Source organism: Lithobates pipiens, unplaced genomic scaffold (assembly GCF_037356315.1).
Source record: "Lithobates pipiens isolate NorthernLeopardFrog02 unplaced genomic scaffold, aLitPip1_a1.2 Scaffold_19, whole genome shotgun sequence".
Classification (NCBI taxonomy): domain Eukaryota; kingdom Metazoa; phylum Chordata; class Amphibia; order Anura; family Ranidae; genus Lithobates; species Lithobates pipiens.
The window spans coordinates 451,795,760-451,814,683 of NW_027507764.1; the positions used below are offsets into that span (position 1 = coordinate 451,795,760).

The 18,924-nt window shown below is 44.4% G+C and overlaps 1 protein-coding gene across 1 annotated transcript in view; it reads right to left on the reverse strand.

The window, feature by feature from the left end:
* BPNT2 (3'(2'), 5'-bisphosphate nucleotidase 2) overlaps nt 1-18,924 on the reverse strand; it is a 37,295-nt gene that overhangs the window by 15,796 nt on the left and 2,575 nt on the right. The window contains exon 2 of the mRNA XM_077492728.1: nt 6,176-6,332. Coding sequence (XP_077348854.1) covers nt 6,176-6,332 — 157 coding nt within the window. The remainder of the gene's footprint in view (nt 1-6,175; nt 6,333-18,924) is intronic.

Here is an 18,924-nt window from a genome sequence, read left to right on the forward strand (position 1 = left end):
TTGGTGTACATTAGAGTTGCAGCTTCCAAGAGACCCTGTGTTTTGGGTTGTTAGGTATTTTGTTCTATCCCGTAGCGCAGTTTTCCTTCTTTTCTTGATAAATATAGGCCATTGCTGTGGCAGAGTCAGATTGAATCCTGGAAGGACAATACCATAAACTGAACATTCAGGCCCTCTGAATCAAGTGCTCTGCCTCAATTTCTAAAATGATAATTGGCAAGGTCATTTCTGATTTGGGCCACTTCCATGGTAACTGAAGGAAGGATTTTCCTCTTTGCAGATTTTTGGATATTAACCATAAACTGAGGCTCCGGCGTACCCAGCTTACAGTACCTGGTATTTCCAGGTGGTCCAACTGGGTGCTAACCAGGCCCGACCCTGCTTAGCCTTTAAGATCAGACGAGATTGGGCACTTTTAGGGTGATTTGGAGTCAGACACATTGGGAATCTAGAGCTTGAACCCTTTGTTCCAAGTCGATAGGATAATGTTTTGCAGCAGTCTCGAATGAAACTGAGCATAAGGAATGGCCTCGAATGAAGCCACCATCTTTCCTAACAACCTCATGCAAAGTTGAATAGAAGAATTCATCTTGTTTTGACCACAAATCAGTTCCTTTATGGTAAGAATACCCTTTTCTAGGCATACCTATGATCAGACCCTGATCTTAGCCCTTTTCATGGTTTTAAAAAAAGATTTCTCCTAGGCTGAGAAACCAACCCAGATATTCCAGGTATTTGAATGTGGTGACCATACTTTGGTCTATCAAGAACAGATCGTCCAGATAAACCATAATAGTTATACCTTGGGCCCTTAATCTGGCTAGAAGAGGGGCCAGAACCTTTGTAAGCACTCAAGGTGCAGTAGCTAGACCGGAAAGCAGAGCTACACACTGAAAATTAAGTTTTTCCACCTTGAAAAGTAGATATTACTAGTAAGTGAGGAAATAAGCATATGGAGGTATGCATCTTTGACGTCGATTGATGCCAAAAGTTCTCCTCCTTGTAGGATGAGATAACAGATTGGATTGAATCCATGCGAAAAAAAGAGTGGTTATATTCAGGAATAGAATTTTGATATTTGGGATCCAGAATGTCCATTTGGATTTAACCAAACTCCAACCTCTGCTCTTACATGGGGGCCACCATGATCACTTTTTCCCAAAAGATGGTCCAATGCTTGAGAGAAATACTTTTTTCTCTGGATCCTTAGGAATGTTTGATCTGAGAAAAACAAGGAGACGGGAACTCTTGGAACTCCAGTTTGTACCTTGGAGCTATTGAGGAAGTCCCCCATTCATCTTGACACTCTTACTGCCAGACCCTTGAGAACTGCAGAAGAATTCCCCCTATTGAGCTAGCAGGGACGCCTCCTCATAAGGAGGCTTCAGTATCTTGTAGGTTTCCTCCCCCAAGACCTCTTTTGTCCCTGGAGTTAACCCTAAGGATTACCTTTTGAACCTGAAAGTGGAAGCTGTCGTGACTGCCTGGAGGCTGATGCCCCAGGCACAGAAGAAGCTTTAAAAATGGAAATACATTTACTCCTTTTCTTAAAGTGGTTGTAAACTCTCCCCCACAACTTTGTCCCCTGTAAATCAGCATAAACAACATTAATGAACACTGCTTGTAGATATCTTCTTACTTGCTTAGTATTGTTGTAATCCTTTTTGTTCTTTAGAATGACGTCACTGAGCATGCCCAGGTCTCCCCTGATTTACGGCACACTCTGTGTACTTGTCTCTCTATTATCAGGATTTCCTACGGCACACAACACTGAAATCCCAGGAGACTGGGAGCTTCCTCCTACACTCCATGTGCCCATGTTACATCACATGCAGTGTAAACCAGGGCATGGGACAGCATTACTGCAGTCTTATCAGCTGAAGCTAAGACAAGACTGACAGAGGCAAACACTAGGTAATCGGCAGAAGTAAATACTATGAAATAAAACAAGTCAGCTATGAACAAGGAAGCAGGGTTTCCATAGAAATGTTGGATTGAGAAGGAGGCTTGGTTAACAGTACAGGAAGTGCTCAATGTAAGGGTGGAAATGCACTCCACTGTGGACTCAGAAAACAATACTTAAGATGGCGCTGCCTAACCCCTGGAAACAAGTTTTTTTAAAAGTTTCTTTAAACAGTAATATGCGATTTGAGCTGGATTACAGTGGCTATAGTTTGATAATTACTTATTATAATGGAAAGAAGCAGAGTGGGAGAGTTTACTTCATCTTTAAATGGCAAAAGGGGTACTTTTTGCACTAGATTTTCTTTGGCTGTATTATCCAAAACATCCCCATATAGCTGTTTTACTGCAAAAGGAAGACTAGCCAGGAGCTTCTGCATGATGCTTAGCGAACTGCGCAAGGCCTGAAGGATAGAATCTCTCAAAGCAACTATTGCAAACATAAAGCTGCCAGACTCTGGGCCTGCTGAGCAGGATAACCTTGAACCTTGAACACCTGCTTTTCAACAATTAAGCAATTACTGTCAGTGCAGGCTGACATTCAATCTGCCAGAGAAAATAATGTATTTATTTATTTTATTTTTTTATAAGAAATCCAACTTTTTATCCATTGGATTCCTAAGCATTTGAGCATTGCTTGCTGGAAAAGTCAAACTTATTCACAGAGAATATAACAGTGTTTATTGCTGGAATACCCTACTTAGTGAATTTCATCCACCATAGGACAAAGTGTGAAAACTTTAGGAAGGAAAAATGACGCTTATCTGGGTGATCCTCTCAGATACAAAAAAAGCTTTTCCAACAATGAATGGAAAGAAAAAAAATAAAATAAAAATAAAAAAATAAAAAGCAGCATGCATAGCTTGAGGAGGCTTTAGCGAACCCAAACACTCAGTTAAGGGTACATAAATGTGGAGAGGACCATTCAGCAAGAAAATTGCACCATCAATCTTAAGATTAAAACAGCTGATTCTCCCGCATTTGACACCTCAGAAGAGGTGTCCCCTGAGGGAAACCTCTTCTACGGTCCCCTGAGGGAATTAGTCTTCTCCCTCCCTAGTTCCTCAGCTTGAGGGTCCTGTGCAATGGAAGCGAACCTGTCGCATACTGGAATGCAATTAAAGTCGCTAAACCTTTTTTATTTTTTTAAACCTATCATGGCTGAGGGAGAAAAAAAAATATATATATATTTTTAGGAAAATAAACAGGGGCTGCAGTGTTGAAAACAGCTGCAAACATTTAATAGCCACAATGCTCACTCTAACCAGCCACCCTCTCTCAGGGGAGAATGCCATTTGTAGAAATGAGTAGGCTTTCCAGAGCTTGAGGGAGACCCTTTTAGCTCTGTTTCTTCCAAACCTTCTGACCTTAGCCCGATGCAAAAAGCAGAGGTACTGCCAGAAGAAATCGCATCCACTACTTGAGAAATAGTTCAGCCACTGCCATTAATGCTCAGCCTGATGCAAATAGTAAAATGTGTCAAAATGCCTATGTCACCAAAACTGCTCATACTCCTCTTTGCCCTTATGTCTCTGACAATTTTGCAACCAGCACAAATGGATTTGTTTTCATTTATTTTTATTTTTTTTTTAAACACACTCCCGCATTGGAGGACATCAATGCCACGCTAACCCCCGCCCCCTCTTTCAAAAAAATGTTTTTTCCGTGCAAGCACGGGCCTCCGATTCAACGGGATCGGCTTGTGAGAGAGGGATGGCGTGGAGGAGACCTGGAAGCTGCCGCCGAGTAAGGGCGGTGAAAGAAAACGGCATTGCCGATCATTTTCAGTTCTCCCTTATACTCAGCCTCATGAAGAGGGGAAGAGTTCAGCCCAGGTAGGGGTGTCTGGAGGAAGCAAAACCCCCAAACTTACCGGCGGTTTGCATGCTGGCTGGAGGAAAAAAAAAGTCTGCTGCTTCTGTGACACAGCGTGATCTCTGAGAAAAGCATGAGACGTACGTGCTTCATACAGCCCCCAGTGGTGACACTTAGGCATGACAACATTTACTTCAAAGGAGACATTTCATAAGAAAATTCCTTAGAAAACTCCACTTTTCCCGCCGCAGGGTTTTCTGTGGTAAAACCAACAGACCCAATCTTCACCCTTCACGGTGGGTCCAGTTAAACCTTCAGGAACTGGGGAACCCACAATCCTGGACCTGTTATAGCACCCCAACAGTAAAACTTTATGGTCTAAATACCAAAAAGTACTGGATCCCGAGGTCCAGCTCTCTAAAAAGAAGCGTTTACAAGCAAAGACCTTGTTTCTTCAGACACAAGGCCCAGGTACCAATCAATTTGGCCTAAGACACTTTGACTGGATCGGGCTGCATAACTAGCCCCAAGCAAGGATTGCTCCAGTGGAGCCAAGCACATCTTCACTCGTGACAAACACCTTAAACACTGGCGAAAAAACTGAGATACTCCCGATATGGAAGGGGTTTATTTAGGGAGGCAGCTTACCATTTAGGGTGTGCCAGTGTCCAGCACCTGGAGGTGGACTATAACCCACATAGTAATTACTACAACTCTGTGTCCCATAATGTATGATTAAAGAAATTGCATTTTTTTTTTTTTTTAATTGTTCTTTTGTTTATAGAGCAAAAAATAAAAACCACAGAGACGATCAAATACCACCAAAAAAGAAAGCTCAGTATGTGGAGGGGGGAGGAGAGTACATTTTCTTTGGGTTCAGTGTCGCACAACCACGCAGTTAAAGTAACGCAGTGCCGTATCACCAAAAAATAGGCATGCCAGCCAAATTACCATGGCTGAAGCGTTTAAGCATGCACAAAAGTAATTGCCTATATCCACCCCCCCTTGCTTAATCATGAATAAATTGCAATTAACCATATATTTTGGAAAGCAGAGTTAAATTTCACTTGTTACACCCACCCCCGATCACTGCCAGACCTGTTAAATCAAGAAATCACTTAAATAGAAGCTGTCCGACAAAGTGAAGCACGCTAAAGAAATACAAGAACAGATGAGAAACAATGTAATTGACATGCCTCATCAGTCTGGAAAGGGTTACAAAGCCATTTCTAAGGCTTTGGGACTTGAGCAATCTAGCGTAAAACAAAACACAGCATTTCATAAAAAGAACATCATACCAATAGTCAAACATGGTGGTAGTAGTGTGATGATCTGGGAATGCTTTGCAGCTTCAACACCTGGATGACTTGACATAATGGATGGAACCAAGAATTCTGAGCTCTACCAGAAAACAGGAAACATACCAACAAGTACACCTCTGAATGGCTCAAAAAATGAAATTAAAGGTTTGGGAGTGGCTTAATCAAAGTTTGGACTTAAAGTGGTTGTAAACCCTTACAGACCACTTTGACCTACAGGTAAGCCTAGATTAAGGCTTACCTGTAGGTCCAAGAAATATCTCCTAAACCTACACGGTTTAGGAGATATTTGCAAAAAGACAGCCACCGCTGTCTACAGCACATGCACTGTAGACAGCGGCGCACAGGCGCACTGAGCATGTCGCTGCTAACGGTGATATGCTGTTGGTGGTGGCTCCCGTGCGCATGCACGGGAGTGACGTCATCACTGCTCCAGCCACTCACAGCGCCGGATCAGCGATACCCGGAAGAAGATAGACGCTACGTGCTACAGGGGATAGCAGTGACATCGCTGGCTCTTGTGTCAGGCAAGTGACACATAATGGGCTACTATGCAATGCATAGTAGCCCATTATGCTTTACCTTTGCAGGGAGACAAAGAGGAAGTAACCCCATCAGGGTTTACTTCCTCTTTAAATCTGATTGAGGTGTTGTGGCATGAACTTAAACAGGCCGTTCATGCTGGAAAACCCTCCAATGTGGCCAAATTAAAACAATTCTGCAAAAAGTGGGCCAAAATTCCTCCACAGCAATGTGAAAAAGTCATTGCCAGTTATTGCAAACGCTTGATTGAAGTTGTTGCCACCAAGGGTGGGTTACGGAGCAATTTTTCACATAAGGCCAGGCAGATTTGGACAGATTTTGTCCCTTAATAAATAAATCCTTATTTAAAAACTGCATTTTGGATTTAATCAGGTTATCTTTGTGCAATATTAAAATTTGTTTGATGATCTGAATCATTTAAAAGTGACAAATATGCAAAAAAATAAATACTTTTCACAGCGCTGTAGATATAAGTGGAATATCCTAATTTTATCTGCTGAAAAGCAGCCAGCTGATGACTTAAAAAACATGTATACCTGTATACTCATGTGTTGCATCCAGTGGATCTATCCATACAGTAATACTTTCTGTGGGAACTAATTTTGCATTCTGGATCTTATCTTTAATATCATCTGGCATTTTCTGATCCCAACTGATTGACTCAGTTTCCTCAAGATGTTCTTCAGTATTCACCTGAAAAAAAAATTAACATTTGAATAGCTTTCCTCAGTTTAAATGTACACACAGACATTTGTTCTGTATCACAATGTGTCTAAGAATTGTACCCTACCATAATAGTTTAGCTCATCACAAGGACAGAGTGCTATTAAACTAGTAAGAACCCCTGACCACATCCGCTGGAAAGGTTTACCCACTTCCAGAATGGTTCACACCGATATGCTTTGAAGAGGGATATTGTTATGGCAGAGCTAGCTGCCATAATCCTGGTATCCTCTTCATCAGTTAGCGGTCCGGTTTTCGATAAAAGTGGTCTCTGCAGTGGATTCCATTGCAGGGCGGAAAGGACATCAAAATCTCACTTCCGCCTACAGCTCTTAACCACTTACAGACCGGACCATTTTGCTGGTCAAAGACCAGACCACTTTTTGCGATTTCAGCACTGCGTTGCTTTAACTGGCAATTGTGCGGTCGTGCGATGTGGCTCCCAAACAAAATTGACATCCTTTTTTTTTTCCCCCCACAAATAGAGCTTTCTTTTGGTAGTATTTGATCACCCCTGCGATTTTTATTTTTTGTGCTATAAACAAAAATAGAGCAACAATTTTGAAAAAAAAAAAACTTATTATTTTTTGTTATAATAAATATCCCCCAAAAATATATAAAAAAACATTTTTTTTCCCCCCCCTCAGTTTAGGCCGATACGTATTCTTCTACATATTTTTGGTAAAAAATAAATATATATATATATATATACACACACACACAATTGGTTTGCGCAAAAGCATGTCATTGCGCAAACCCCATAATAGGTGGTCAATGCTCTTTGGTAAGGGCACATCCTTTTTTTTTTTTTTTTTGGGTGGTGGCCACACGGTGGAGGAAGTTGGTGACGTAACATTCAAAATGTTCACTACTGTGTCACGTTTGGGACTCTTGGACTTGTTTATATAATTTTACTGTTTATTTAATTTAAGCGCAACATACTTGTTCACCTCATTTTTGTGTAACTATCTCACTTGATTGTTGCAGCTGCAATTTTTGATTTGCTTATCATAAGCGCAGTTCATTTTCAATTTTTTACCATAATATTATATGTGCATTGAACTTCTATTATGCATGATTTTCACCTATAAAATCCACCCTTGTGTAGACATCCAAAAGCCCTAAAGACTGCTGTTGATCACTGCCATCTTGGATGCAATCTCAGCAGACTCAGAGCCACCACTGGTTTAGCTCTCTATAGTATTCCTTCACTCATCCCCAGGAGCTACAGTCAAAGGCTACAATCAAGGTGAATATCTCCTAAACCGTAAAAGTTTGGGAGATATTCATTTTACCTACAGGTAAGCCTTATTATAGGCTTACCTGTAGGTAAAAATGTGCAAACGGGGTATACAACCACTAAGTTGGTGAGAGGGTATCTTTAAATAATTAATTGTTACGAATCTTAGCAATAAAAGTAAAAAATAAATAAATAAAAGTTTCTAAAAAGATAAACTGTCCAATGGTCTTATTATAGAGGGCCCTGCCATATTCTTGATCAGCAGAGAAGGCTGGAGCAGGTCTGCCAAGGGGGAGATGAACAAGGTAAATATTCTTCTCTATTGCATCCCTCTAGACCGGGGGTGCCAAACCACTGGCCCACGGTGCCCTCTGATGTGGCCCGTCACCTCCTGCACTGGGATGGCAGGTCAGCAAGCCCAGATCGTGGGTTCCCACTAGCAGTACCAGCCCTGAAGGACAGTCAACAGCAGCCGCCAGAAGCCATACCCGCCTGTGAGACAGCTGCAGCCAGTGATACCTGCAGGAATTCTGACAAAGAAGTAAAGATTGAGTTCAGTTGAGGTGTAGGTAAAACTCAGTGCATCAGTGTGAAAGCAGCCTAATGTCTCGTACACACGATCAAACAATCTGGTGAAAAAGTCCGGTGGACACGCCGTGTGTGGGCTCCGGCGGACTTTTTTTTACCCAACAGTCCGGCGGACTAAAAAAGTATTTTTGCACTCCAATCTGTCCGCCGGACTCGCATTTCGGCGGACAATCCGGCCGTGTGTGTGCGCCAGTCTGCCGTTACTTTTGAAATGAACGGACTTTTCCCACTCATTTTGAGTGCATCTCCAGGTAGCCGGGGCCAGCGAAGGAGGCGTCGCTGGCCCCGTCACCTGGTATGGACTTAAAGGGGAATCCCTACGCCGAAAAATCAGCGTGGGGGTCCCCCCCCAGGTCCATATCAGACCCTTATCCGAGTACGCTACCCGGCCGGCCAGGAAAGGGGGTGGGGGACAAGTGAGCGCCCCCCCCCCCTCCGGAGCCGTACCAGGCCGCGTGCCCTCAACATGGGGGGTTGCCTTGGGGAAGGGGGGGGGGGGTCGCGCAGCCCCACCCCAAAGCACCTTGTCCCCATGTTGATGAGGACAGGGACAGAGGAGGCTGGGACTGTGACATCATAATGGGCGGGGACATCATCCGGTGATGTCCCTATATAAGTCGCCGCACGCCGCGTCCCCATCATTGTTGTACCCGGAGAGAGCGACGAGGCAACATCTCCAGAACAGATGAACAGAAGGCCAGAAGACCAGGCCACCACTTGTAAAAGAGCTAGAAGGCGGCGCGGTGGCCTGGCAAGAAGACCCCCGAAGAAGGAAGAAGACACCCAGAGCTGTACAATAAAACTATTTTAACCCTTGTGGGGTTTTTTTTACTTTTTTTTCCACAGGTGAATGGGTAGGGGTACATTGTACCCCATACTCATTCACATAGGGTGGGGGGCAAGTATCCGGGGACCCCTTATTAAAGGGGGCTCCCGGATTCCGATAAGCCCCCCACCCGCAGACCCCGACAACCAATGGCCAGGGTTGTCGGGAAGAGGCCCTTGTCCTCATCAACATGGGGACAAGGTGTTTTGGGGTGGGGGGGCCTGGTACGGCTCAGGAAGGGGGGGCACTCGCTCGTCCCCACCCCCTTTCCTGGACGGCCAGCGTGCTCAGATAAGGGTCTGATATGGACCTGGGGGGACCCCCACGCCGATTTTTCAGCGTAGGGGTTCCCCTTTAAGTTCATACCAGGTGACAGGGCCAGCGACGCCTCCTTCGGCAATTTGAGCGGACTTTCCTTCGCGTGTGTGGGCGAGTCCGTTCATTTCAAAAGTACGGCAGATAGTCTGGCGGACTTAGTACGCCATATTAGTCCGCTGAAAAAGTGCCGTGTGTGGGTAAGTAGCTCGTTCGGAAAGTCCGGCGGAAAGTCTGCTACGTGTGTACGCGGCATTAGTCTCCTTTCACACGGTCAGTCAGATCGGTTCTGCCCATCTCGATTTTCAGGTAGACCCAAACTGAACCTTCTTTCATCTCTATAGAGCGGCAGATGTAAAACGGACTTGTGTGCTTTTACACCCACCTATTTCCAAAAAATTTAAGGGGATCTGTCCCCTTCTGTCTGGGTGGATTGGAGGACACAGTAGAGTAGAGCGGGTCGTGTCCGTGTATGCTCTGCATATGTAGAGTGGATACGGACCGTCATCTGCTGCTGTGCTCATTGTGGCCCGCAACCGGTTACTAGGTCGCTAAAGTATCCCTCAAGAGTTTGGGCACCCCTGCTCTAGTCTAAAAAAGCATTATATCCAGAATACACAGTGGAGGTGTGTGTGTGTGTGTGTGTGTGTGTGTGTGTGTGTGTGTGTGTGTGTGTGGACTGCAGAAGACAACTCCCCTGCTGCTGGAGAGGGGCCCAAGTGGACCTATTGGTTTAGAGGGGAAAAAGCCCCACACCCATATCAACCAACTGTTCTTTACAGCCCTCCTTATCCCAACATGGGAGCTGGGGGGAGGCGTTACACATACTGCAGCTAAAATGTACAACCTTGCATTCGGCAAACCTCACCACCGCCAAATTCGATCCATTAAGGCCTCTTTCACGTGAACGACCCGCTCAGGTCTGCCTGTCAGTTTTTTTTAGGCGGACCTGAATGGATGCTCCATAGACCTCCATGGAACGTCAGATGTCAGTGGTGAAATGTGTGACGGAGGGAAAAAAAAACTACTTTTCCATCCGTCTGAGGATTGGATGACGGCGAACTCTGCGGTCCGTCATCATCCGATCTTCCATAGGGAAGAGCAGCGCTCTAACAGGTCCGTCCCTGCACAGAGACGGACCTGTCATCTTCCTGCTGAGCGGGAATCGATAGAGCGATCCCCGCTGAGCAAGTGGATGTCCACGGTGCAGATTATCATGGATCCTTCCCGTGTGAAATGAATGGGACTGCAACACAACCACACGCATGTGTAATGTGGCCTTTCAATGGTTAAAAACATGACAAGTCACCTCCAAACTGTCTTTCAAATGCCTCTGAAAAACAATCCACCACAGATGGCTTTTCAGAGGGGTGGCAATGACAGCTGCAAGTGTAAATGAGCCCTAAACAGCCGCCACTATGGTGCCCTGCGGGTAAACGATCAAGAAAAACACTGTAAAAAGGTCACTAAAGGAAACTGCAAAGAAGATAAATAACTGGATTCTTGAGCTTGAAACCTTTCTGCTTGAGGCTATGTTTCCACTATTGAAATTTTTTGCCGCAATGTGGACCTCAAGTCGGATCAAAGTGGGGCCAATGTAGTGCAGGGACTACTTTGAAATCTCTGCGTCTTGAAGTCGCACAGATATAAATGGTATGCATCTTTCTAAAACCTGACTGACTAAAAAACAAAACAAAAAAAAACACTGCAATTTACATAAAGAAACTTTGTAAGTAAATTCCATCCATGATTAAGCCATTTATTGACAGAGAAACAGTTTAGCTTCACAGCAAACAGAGAAGTTGGCACTGTTGACTTCCTTATGAAATGGTTAGTGAACTGGTTCTCATCACCCTCTTGCTTCAATACTTTAGCGTTATTGACGTACAGCGATTTATAGTCAAAAACAAAACAATTAGCATGGCAGCCAGGAAACTAACATTTTCAGAAGTCGTTAGAAACGGGAGGCTCTACATGACAGGTTTCCTAAAAGAACATGGGTCCGTTTTTTATTCTCTACATTACAGCAACAGTGCTTATGTGACCCAATGCTAAACCAGCCATCCAATAGGCATAAATATTCAGAATGGAGGTCTATCTTTATCAAATCTTTTCCATTGTTGAAGGAAGTATATGTTCCATAGCTCCTTAAAACTGAACTCCAGGATAATGAAATATTATCCAAATACAAAAGCCATGCATATTCTTACTGGAATCCAGGTGTGCCTTGGGTATTGCCGAGCATCCTATAATAAAGACCGGTCACTGCTGCTCTCTCCTTGTGCAGGATGACTGGTCTCGTCTCCGCCCCCTCCTGTCGTTTTCTGCAGGCAACCTGTAGTGAGTGGGGCCTGTTGGGTGCCTCCCAAAATTCTACTCTGAACAAGCTATGTACAGCACAGTGATGATTTCACTGCTGCTTTTACAAGGTAATATCCAGGTTTGTAATGCATTTAGTGCATTAGTCCTTGGTGACTACTAAGGAATATATTTCAAATTAAACCTTGAGGCCGATATTGCTGAAGTCTGCTTTTGAAAATGCAAAATACGGAACTTCTTGCTTTAATAATTTGAAAAAAAATAAATAAAAGTAATTTGATATGCCAACCTCCCGGCTTTAACCGCCTCAATACCAGGCACTTTTACCCCCTTCCTGCCCAGGCCAATTTTCAGCTTTCAGAGCTGTAGCACTTTGAATGACAATTGCGCAGTCATGCAATACTCTACCCATATAAATTTTTAATAATTTTCTTCCCACAAATAGAGCTTTCTTGGTGGTATGTAACCACTGCTGTTTTTTTTTGTTTTTTTTGTTTTGCTTTGTTTTGTAAGTGTAAAAATAAGTAAATAAAAAAAAAAGTGTTCTCTTAGTTTCGGTCAGTAAGTTTTGTAAATAAGCATCGTAATTTTTCTCCTTCGCTGATGTGCGCAGATAAGGCTGCATTGATGGGAACACTGATGAGGGGGTCCCTAATATGCCACACTGATGGGTACTAATAGGCAGCAAAGATGGGCACCAATTTGTGGCACTGGGGGGGGGGCTTTACTGTGATCAGTGCCCCGATTAGTGGCACCTCTTTGCAGGGGACACAGGTAATCGGCTCTCCTTGCCACACACTGTTCGTGTGAGACGATGAGAGCCGATTACCGGCACTTTCATATTTACATGTGACTGTCTGTAATTGGACACAAACGATCACATGGTTAAAGAGCCTCTTCACAGAGATCGGGGTCGCGCCATGTCCCAGCAACAAACACAGCGTGGCCACAACAGCCATGAAAGTGGCCGTTCTATGGTTAACCACTTAAGCCCCGGACCATTTTGCTGCCAAAGACCAGAGCACTTTTTGCGATTCGGCACTGCGTCGCTTTACCGGCAATTTGCGCAGTCATGCGACGTGGCTCCCAAACAAAATTGACATCCTTTTCCCCCCCACAAATAGAGCTTTCTTTTGGTGGTATCTGCGGTTATTTTTTGTGCCATAAACAAAAAAAAAAAAAAGAACAATTTTGAAAAAAAAAAAAGTACCAGTTACTTACCGGTAACTGTCTTTCTGGGAAATCTTCCAGGACGGCACACCTGAGAGATGAGAGGCTCCTCCCTACAGGAAACACAATCAATCGACAGCTGTTTTAAGTCCCCACCCTTCCCCTTGATCCTCAGTTTGTAGAGAAGTAACTCCTGAACCAGGTTCACAAGGGAAATCATTCCTCATAGGTACTCACCTTCTAGTGTTCTAGAATTTTCCCTCCTCCAACGGGCGGGAAGTAGGCCTGCCGTCCTGGAAGATTTCCCAGAAAGACAGTTACCGGTAAGTAACTGGTACTTTTCTCAAGTCATCTTCCAGGACGGCACACCTGAGAGGATAAACAAGTACCTCAGGCCTACCTTAGGGTGGGGCCACTGCAAAACCCTCTTGGCGAACCTTGGCTCTGCAGTGAGCTTTACCTCCACTCCATACGCTCATATGCTTGATGAAGGCATGTTAGCTGGATCATGCGGCTGATCTGCAGGTCTGCTCCACAGATGTTCCTGCCTTTTCCGCTTCAGATGCAGTATCTAGGTGAAATGGGCTCTTAAAAATGGAATCAGAAAACATGTTAAACTTGTAGGTTAGCAATGTTGCCTATCTCACACATCTAACAACCATGGCCTATTATGCCTGTAGGTGCTACTTAGAACCACTAAAAAGATAAATAAGAGACCTGTGTAAGACAAGGACACTACATTAATCAATAAGAGGGCCTGTCTTAACACTATCCTGTTGAGGGAAATAAAACTGCTTCCTTTTCATCTTTATGTCAGCAAAAGACTAAAGGGAAGCCTACTTAAGGGAAATAGATTAGCAGAAGCTTGAACCCTGGGTTTAAGGCACGCCCAATCTATGTCCTTACTTACGCCTGAGAGCCTTCTTCAGGAGATTAAAGTCCCTAGCAGGAGTAGACTACCCATATTGCTATGTCTAGTTTTGCTAAAAGGGCAAAATGAAGGCCATGCACCGAGCCGAAACCTATTCGATCGGGTATACATCTTTATACTTCATCCTCAGGCCCTAATACTCCTCTGAACAGAACTCTCCAAGTTCTTACTAAACAGGGCGATTCATTATCCCCTTCCTCCAGTGTCCCATAACCCTACAGGGCTTCAACCCTAGGAAATGGTTCTGGCATCCCTGAATGCAAGTGGTCAAGGTTTTCTGACATGTGGCAGCTGCAGCCCGAACTCCTGGCCCCTCCATGGAAAAGAAGGCTGAAATACAAAAAGGTGATACATGCATTAATAATATCACAAATAAAATGATCATAGATTGTGGGCACGGCACAATAGATTTAGACAGAAAGGACACAAGCATAGACAACAATGTTGTGTGCCTGAGTGTGACTAGCTAAACCAATATATCAAATATGGGAAGAGACCCAAATCTGAACCTCAACGTAGACAAACAGTCCTCATAGTCTGGTTTTCTGATGTGCTGCCAAGACGTAAAAACATTAAGACTCAAGCAAACCCTAAATGCTGCGTATTTCTTTAGTGCAGCTAGCTAGGTCATAACTGATATATAAATACGGAAAGGACAGGAACCCCCTTTACTGTTGTGCTTTACCTATGTACAGCAAAACAAGGCTATAAAGACAGAAAGACCCAAACTTCTATGTTGTGTATTTCTGACAAACCACCACAGTTATAAGATTAATATGAACACCAACTCCCGTGTTGTGCATCTTTGCTATGCCACAGGGAAAAATATGGAACACAAGACAATCCTTTCTGTCATGCACTTCTGTAGTGTAGTTCAGATAGAACCAACACTGAGAAAGGACACAAGCAACCTGCAGCATTGTGTTTTTCTGAAACAGAAAGCACCAACAAGCTTCAATCTTGAGTATTTCTGCTGTGCAACAACATAAAAGCAGACACTGAGGAAAAAGACAGACAGCCTTTACAGCTGCAATCTTTCTGGTCTGCTGCAAAATAAAACAATAACGCCATGATGAGTATTCCTGCTGTGTAGCAAAACCTCAATCAGAAGGGACAGATAAGTTTAGGGTTCCCACACCCGTGCGACCCAACCTGCGACTTGGGACTGCAAGACGCATGAGAAGTCATATACTATGGCTTCCAATGGGTACCATTTGTGTCTGTGCGACACCAGCAGTCCCTGATTCCTGGATCCACAGACCTCAAGATTACACAGGTCGCAGGGAAAAAAAAACAAATAGCAATTTTCAGGTCGAACAAGTAAGGGGTCCCCAATGCTGTGACTCCCTGGAGGATTGCAGCCAACAAACCCCTGCTGTGTATCCCTAAGATGCAGAAAGGTAGATCCATGAGAAACACTGCTTAGCCTGATATACAAACGATAAGGCAGTAAATATAGGACATACAGGACACAAACATTCAATCTTTGTGTATGTCTGATGTGTAGTAATATACCAATACTGAGCAGAGAGGCCACCATCCTCAATGTGTCTCTCAGCTGAGCAGCAAAAACAAAATCAGAAAAAGACAAGCAACCTTCACTGCTGTGTCCTTTCTGATATGCAGCCAATAAGGCAGTATATGCAAGACATAAAAGGACAGACAACCTTCAATCTTGTATATGTCTGATGTGCAACAATATAACAATTCTGAATAGAGATAGCACATCCATATTGAAGCGATTTGGCCTTGCGACTCAACATGTCAAATCGCATGGCTAAAATCAGCACAACACCACTTTGTGGTGCTACATGGATTACCAAAGGCAGTATATGTACTACACCTGGCAGGGGTTCAATTTGTATTTCTACTATGTAGCCCAACAAATTCGAACCATCAATTTTCACTGCTGCCTTTCTGAAAAGGCAGTAATACAGGACACAAAACCTCACAGACCTTAATGCTGTATAAATTGATGTGCAACAATAAAACACTATGAATAGAGATAGCACATCCATATTGAAATGATTTGTCATGCGACTCAACATGTCAAATCGCATGTTTAAACTCGGCAGCCATTGCTGTTAATAGCACTGTCTGAATCAGCACAGCGCCACGCAAATCAGGACCATCAGACTTCACTGCTGCCTTTCTGATAAGTAACCAACAAGGCAGTAAAACAGGACACAAAGCCCCAAAGACAGACCTCAATCTTGTGTATGTCTGATGTGCAGCAATATAACCATTATGAGCAGAGATGTCACCAGACTCAATGATGTGCATTTCTGCTGTGCAACACAAAACCAGAAAGTACAGACCACCTTCACTGTTGTATTTTTCTGATCTGTAGCCAAACAAAGCAGTACCTTTAGTATATAAAGGACAGCAAACAAGCTTCAGTGCAGTGCATTTCTGATGTACAGCAATATAGCCCTTATAAGCAGAGATGTCACAAATCTCAATGTGTATTTCTGCTGTGCCACAAAAACATCCCAGCAAGGACAAACCTTCACTACTGAGGTCTACTGGTGTGCAGCCAATGAGGAGTCATGGTCTATCCCTTTATGAAATAACCAACAGGCAATTTATTTCATAGGCATAGCCTGGGCTGTAGATACTAAGCCTTCACCACCAGAGAAGGAACAGATCCTAAAATGGTTGGACACCCTACTATTAGTAGTAGTTGTTGTTGTCCTACCTTACCTCCATAGACTGAGCAAACGCTAGCCAGCACATATCCAGGTGGTGCTGATTAGCAACTAAAGTCTCAATGAGCCCAGCCCTAGAGACCAATTTAAGACCTCTCTAGAAGAGGTGGTTACCAGTTTAGCCTGGGAGGTAAATAGCTATTTGCAGGCTTCAAACAATTAATTATGTAGCTCTTGCATAGGTTTGCACAGAAAATCCTCAATTAAAAGGATGTAGGGAGCGATCTATGGTGAATCGCCTTTAGATCTGCCACTGCGTGGATTGTAGCCCAAACCAATAAAAAAAGTTTCTTCTTACATCCTACACTATAATATAAACACAGTGTAAAGGTGGAGTGGGAGGTTGGAGCTTATGAAAGTTAACTATAGCAGGCAACCCCCAAAAGGAGGATCTGTGACAAGGGAACCCCTACTGTGCCACACAGTAGCTTGGTCTCTGCCCATCCTTGAATGTTAGGTCAGCTTTTAAACATTGTGAAGCAACTTCAGATTCCTAGCAGCTGGGCTAATAGGGCCGGTAACCTAGTGCACCTGCTGACCAGGGGAGCTTCTGAATCCACCAACCACTGCCCAATTAATAACCTGTTCAGTGGTATACCTGGCCTGTAAGTAACTTTGTATCTACCAGGTCCCCTCTGTACGCTATATTCATCCCTACTAAATGTACCACAACTGGGCATGTAGGGAGAGGCTGGCAACCTACTGCTGCAATAACCACAGTGTCTCTGCTGTAAGAGGGAGCTGTGGCTGGTGGTTTTAGCAGTGGCGTCTGCGCTATTTGTATCCCGACCCCAAGTTCTGCACTGCACCAGTCAGTATATACACGGGGAAGGGGGAGCAATGGCCTACCTACCTCTTTCTCATCTGAGGTGGTTTAGGCACACTCGTTCCTCTGCACCACCTGTCCACCATACAGCTTCTCTGATGTAAGAGGGAGCTGCGGCTGGTGTTTTTAGCAGAAGCTTAAGGGCTATTTGAATCCAGACCCCAGGTGAGATCTCAAATGCCCAGGAACCCTCTGGCTGGAATTGGGGATTTTGCAGCTAAATTCCCACGGCAAAAGGAAAGTAAAGTACTCACCGTTGTCTTCCTCTTTTTGCCACAACCAGCGGGCTTGCTTTTCCATCCTTATGGTCCACACGCAAGGAGGATAGCCGCCAAAGTGCTCCCCCCCCCCAACTGCTGTCCCCATAGGGAGGTGCCAGGTTAGGCTGTGTCCTGCACTGTACCAGTCAGTCTATATACATGGGGGGGGGGGCAATGCCTTCCATTCCTCATTCCCATCTTCATATCTGAGGTGGTTAAGGCAGACATCCACCGTAGTAAACTGGTGCCTCCTCGCTCTAGAGAAAGGAGGATGTGGGCGCCTGCTCCTACTGACTCTCAGCCTTCCCTCCTGGGTAAGAACGCCGCTGCCATTTTCCCAAAGTTTGAAAATGACGCGGGTGCTTGTTGCCACGCCCTCTCCGGCAGCCCACGCGAGCTACCGGGGACCCAGGAGTCGGGGACAAGCCCCCTGGAAAGAACCGATGGCCAGCACCCCCGTCTGAACAGCCACCTGTACAGGTAAGGAGGGGGAGACAGGATAATGGCCCCTGAAGTTCTGGGTACACCACTGTACCCAGGGTCCTTCAGCTCTCAGGGGGGCTCTTCCAATTTCTGCTGCCCGCCCTGAGGAAAAGATAGGGGAACCCCCCAGGAAGGACAAGAATATCCTACCAGACCCAGAGGCTTCCCAGGCTTGTGGTCCGGCTCCCAGGGGGAGACCACCAGCCCCAGGCTTCGGGTCATTTGGAAAAAAACAAACAGTTTCGCTGTGTAGGGAGAAACACAATCAAAAACTGAGGATCAAGGGGAAGGGTGGGGACTTAAAACAGCTGTCGATTGATTGTGTTTCCTGTAGGGAGGAGCCTCTCATCTCTCAGGTGTGCCGTCCTGGAAGATGACTTGAGAAAAAAAGATTATTTTTTACATTTTGCTATAATAAATATCCCCTAGAAATATATTTGAAAAAAAACATTTTTTTTCCTCAGTTTAGGCCAATACATATTATTCTACATATTTTTGGTAAAAAAAAAAAAAAAAAAAAACACACTACGCAATAAATCTCCTTTGATTGGTTTGCGCGAAAGTTACAGCGTTTACATATTTTTTTTTTTTATTTTTTTTACTAGTAATGGCGTTGATCAGCGATTTTTATTGTGACTGCGACATTATGGTGGACACATCGGACATTGACATTTTTTGGGACCATTGTCATTTATACAGCCATAAGTGCTATACAAATGCACCGATTTCTGTGAAAATGACACTGGCAGTGAAGAGGTTAACCACTAGGGGGCAGTGTAGGGGTTAAGTATGTCCTGGGGAGTGATTCTAACTGTTCTTCCTCTCCGTGAGGCGTCGTGGGTATCCCTGTGCACATCGAGTCTGCGGGACCTGCGACCCAACTCACGGAAGTCCCG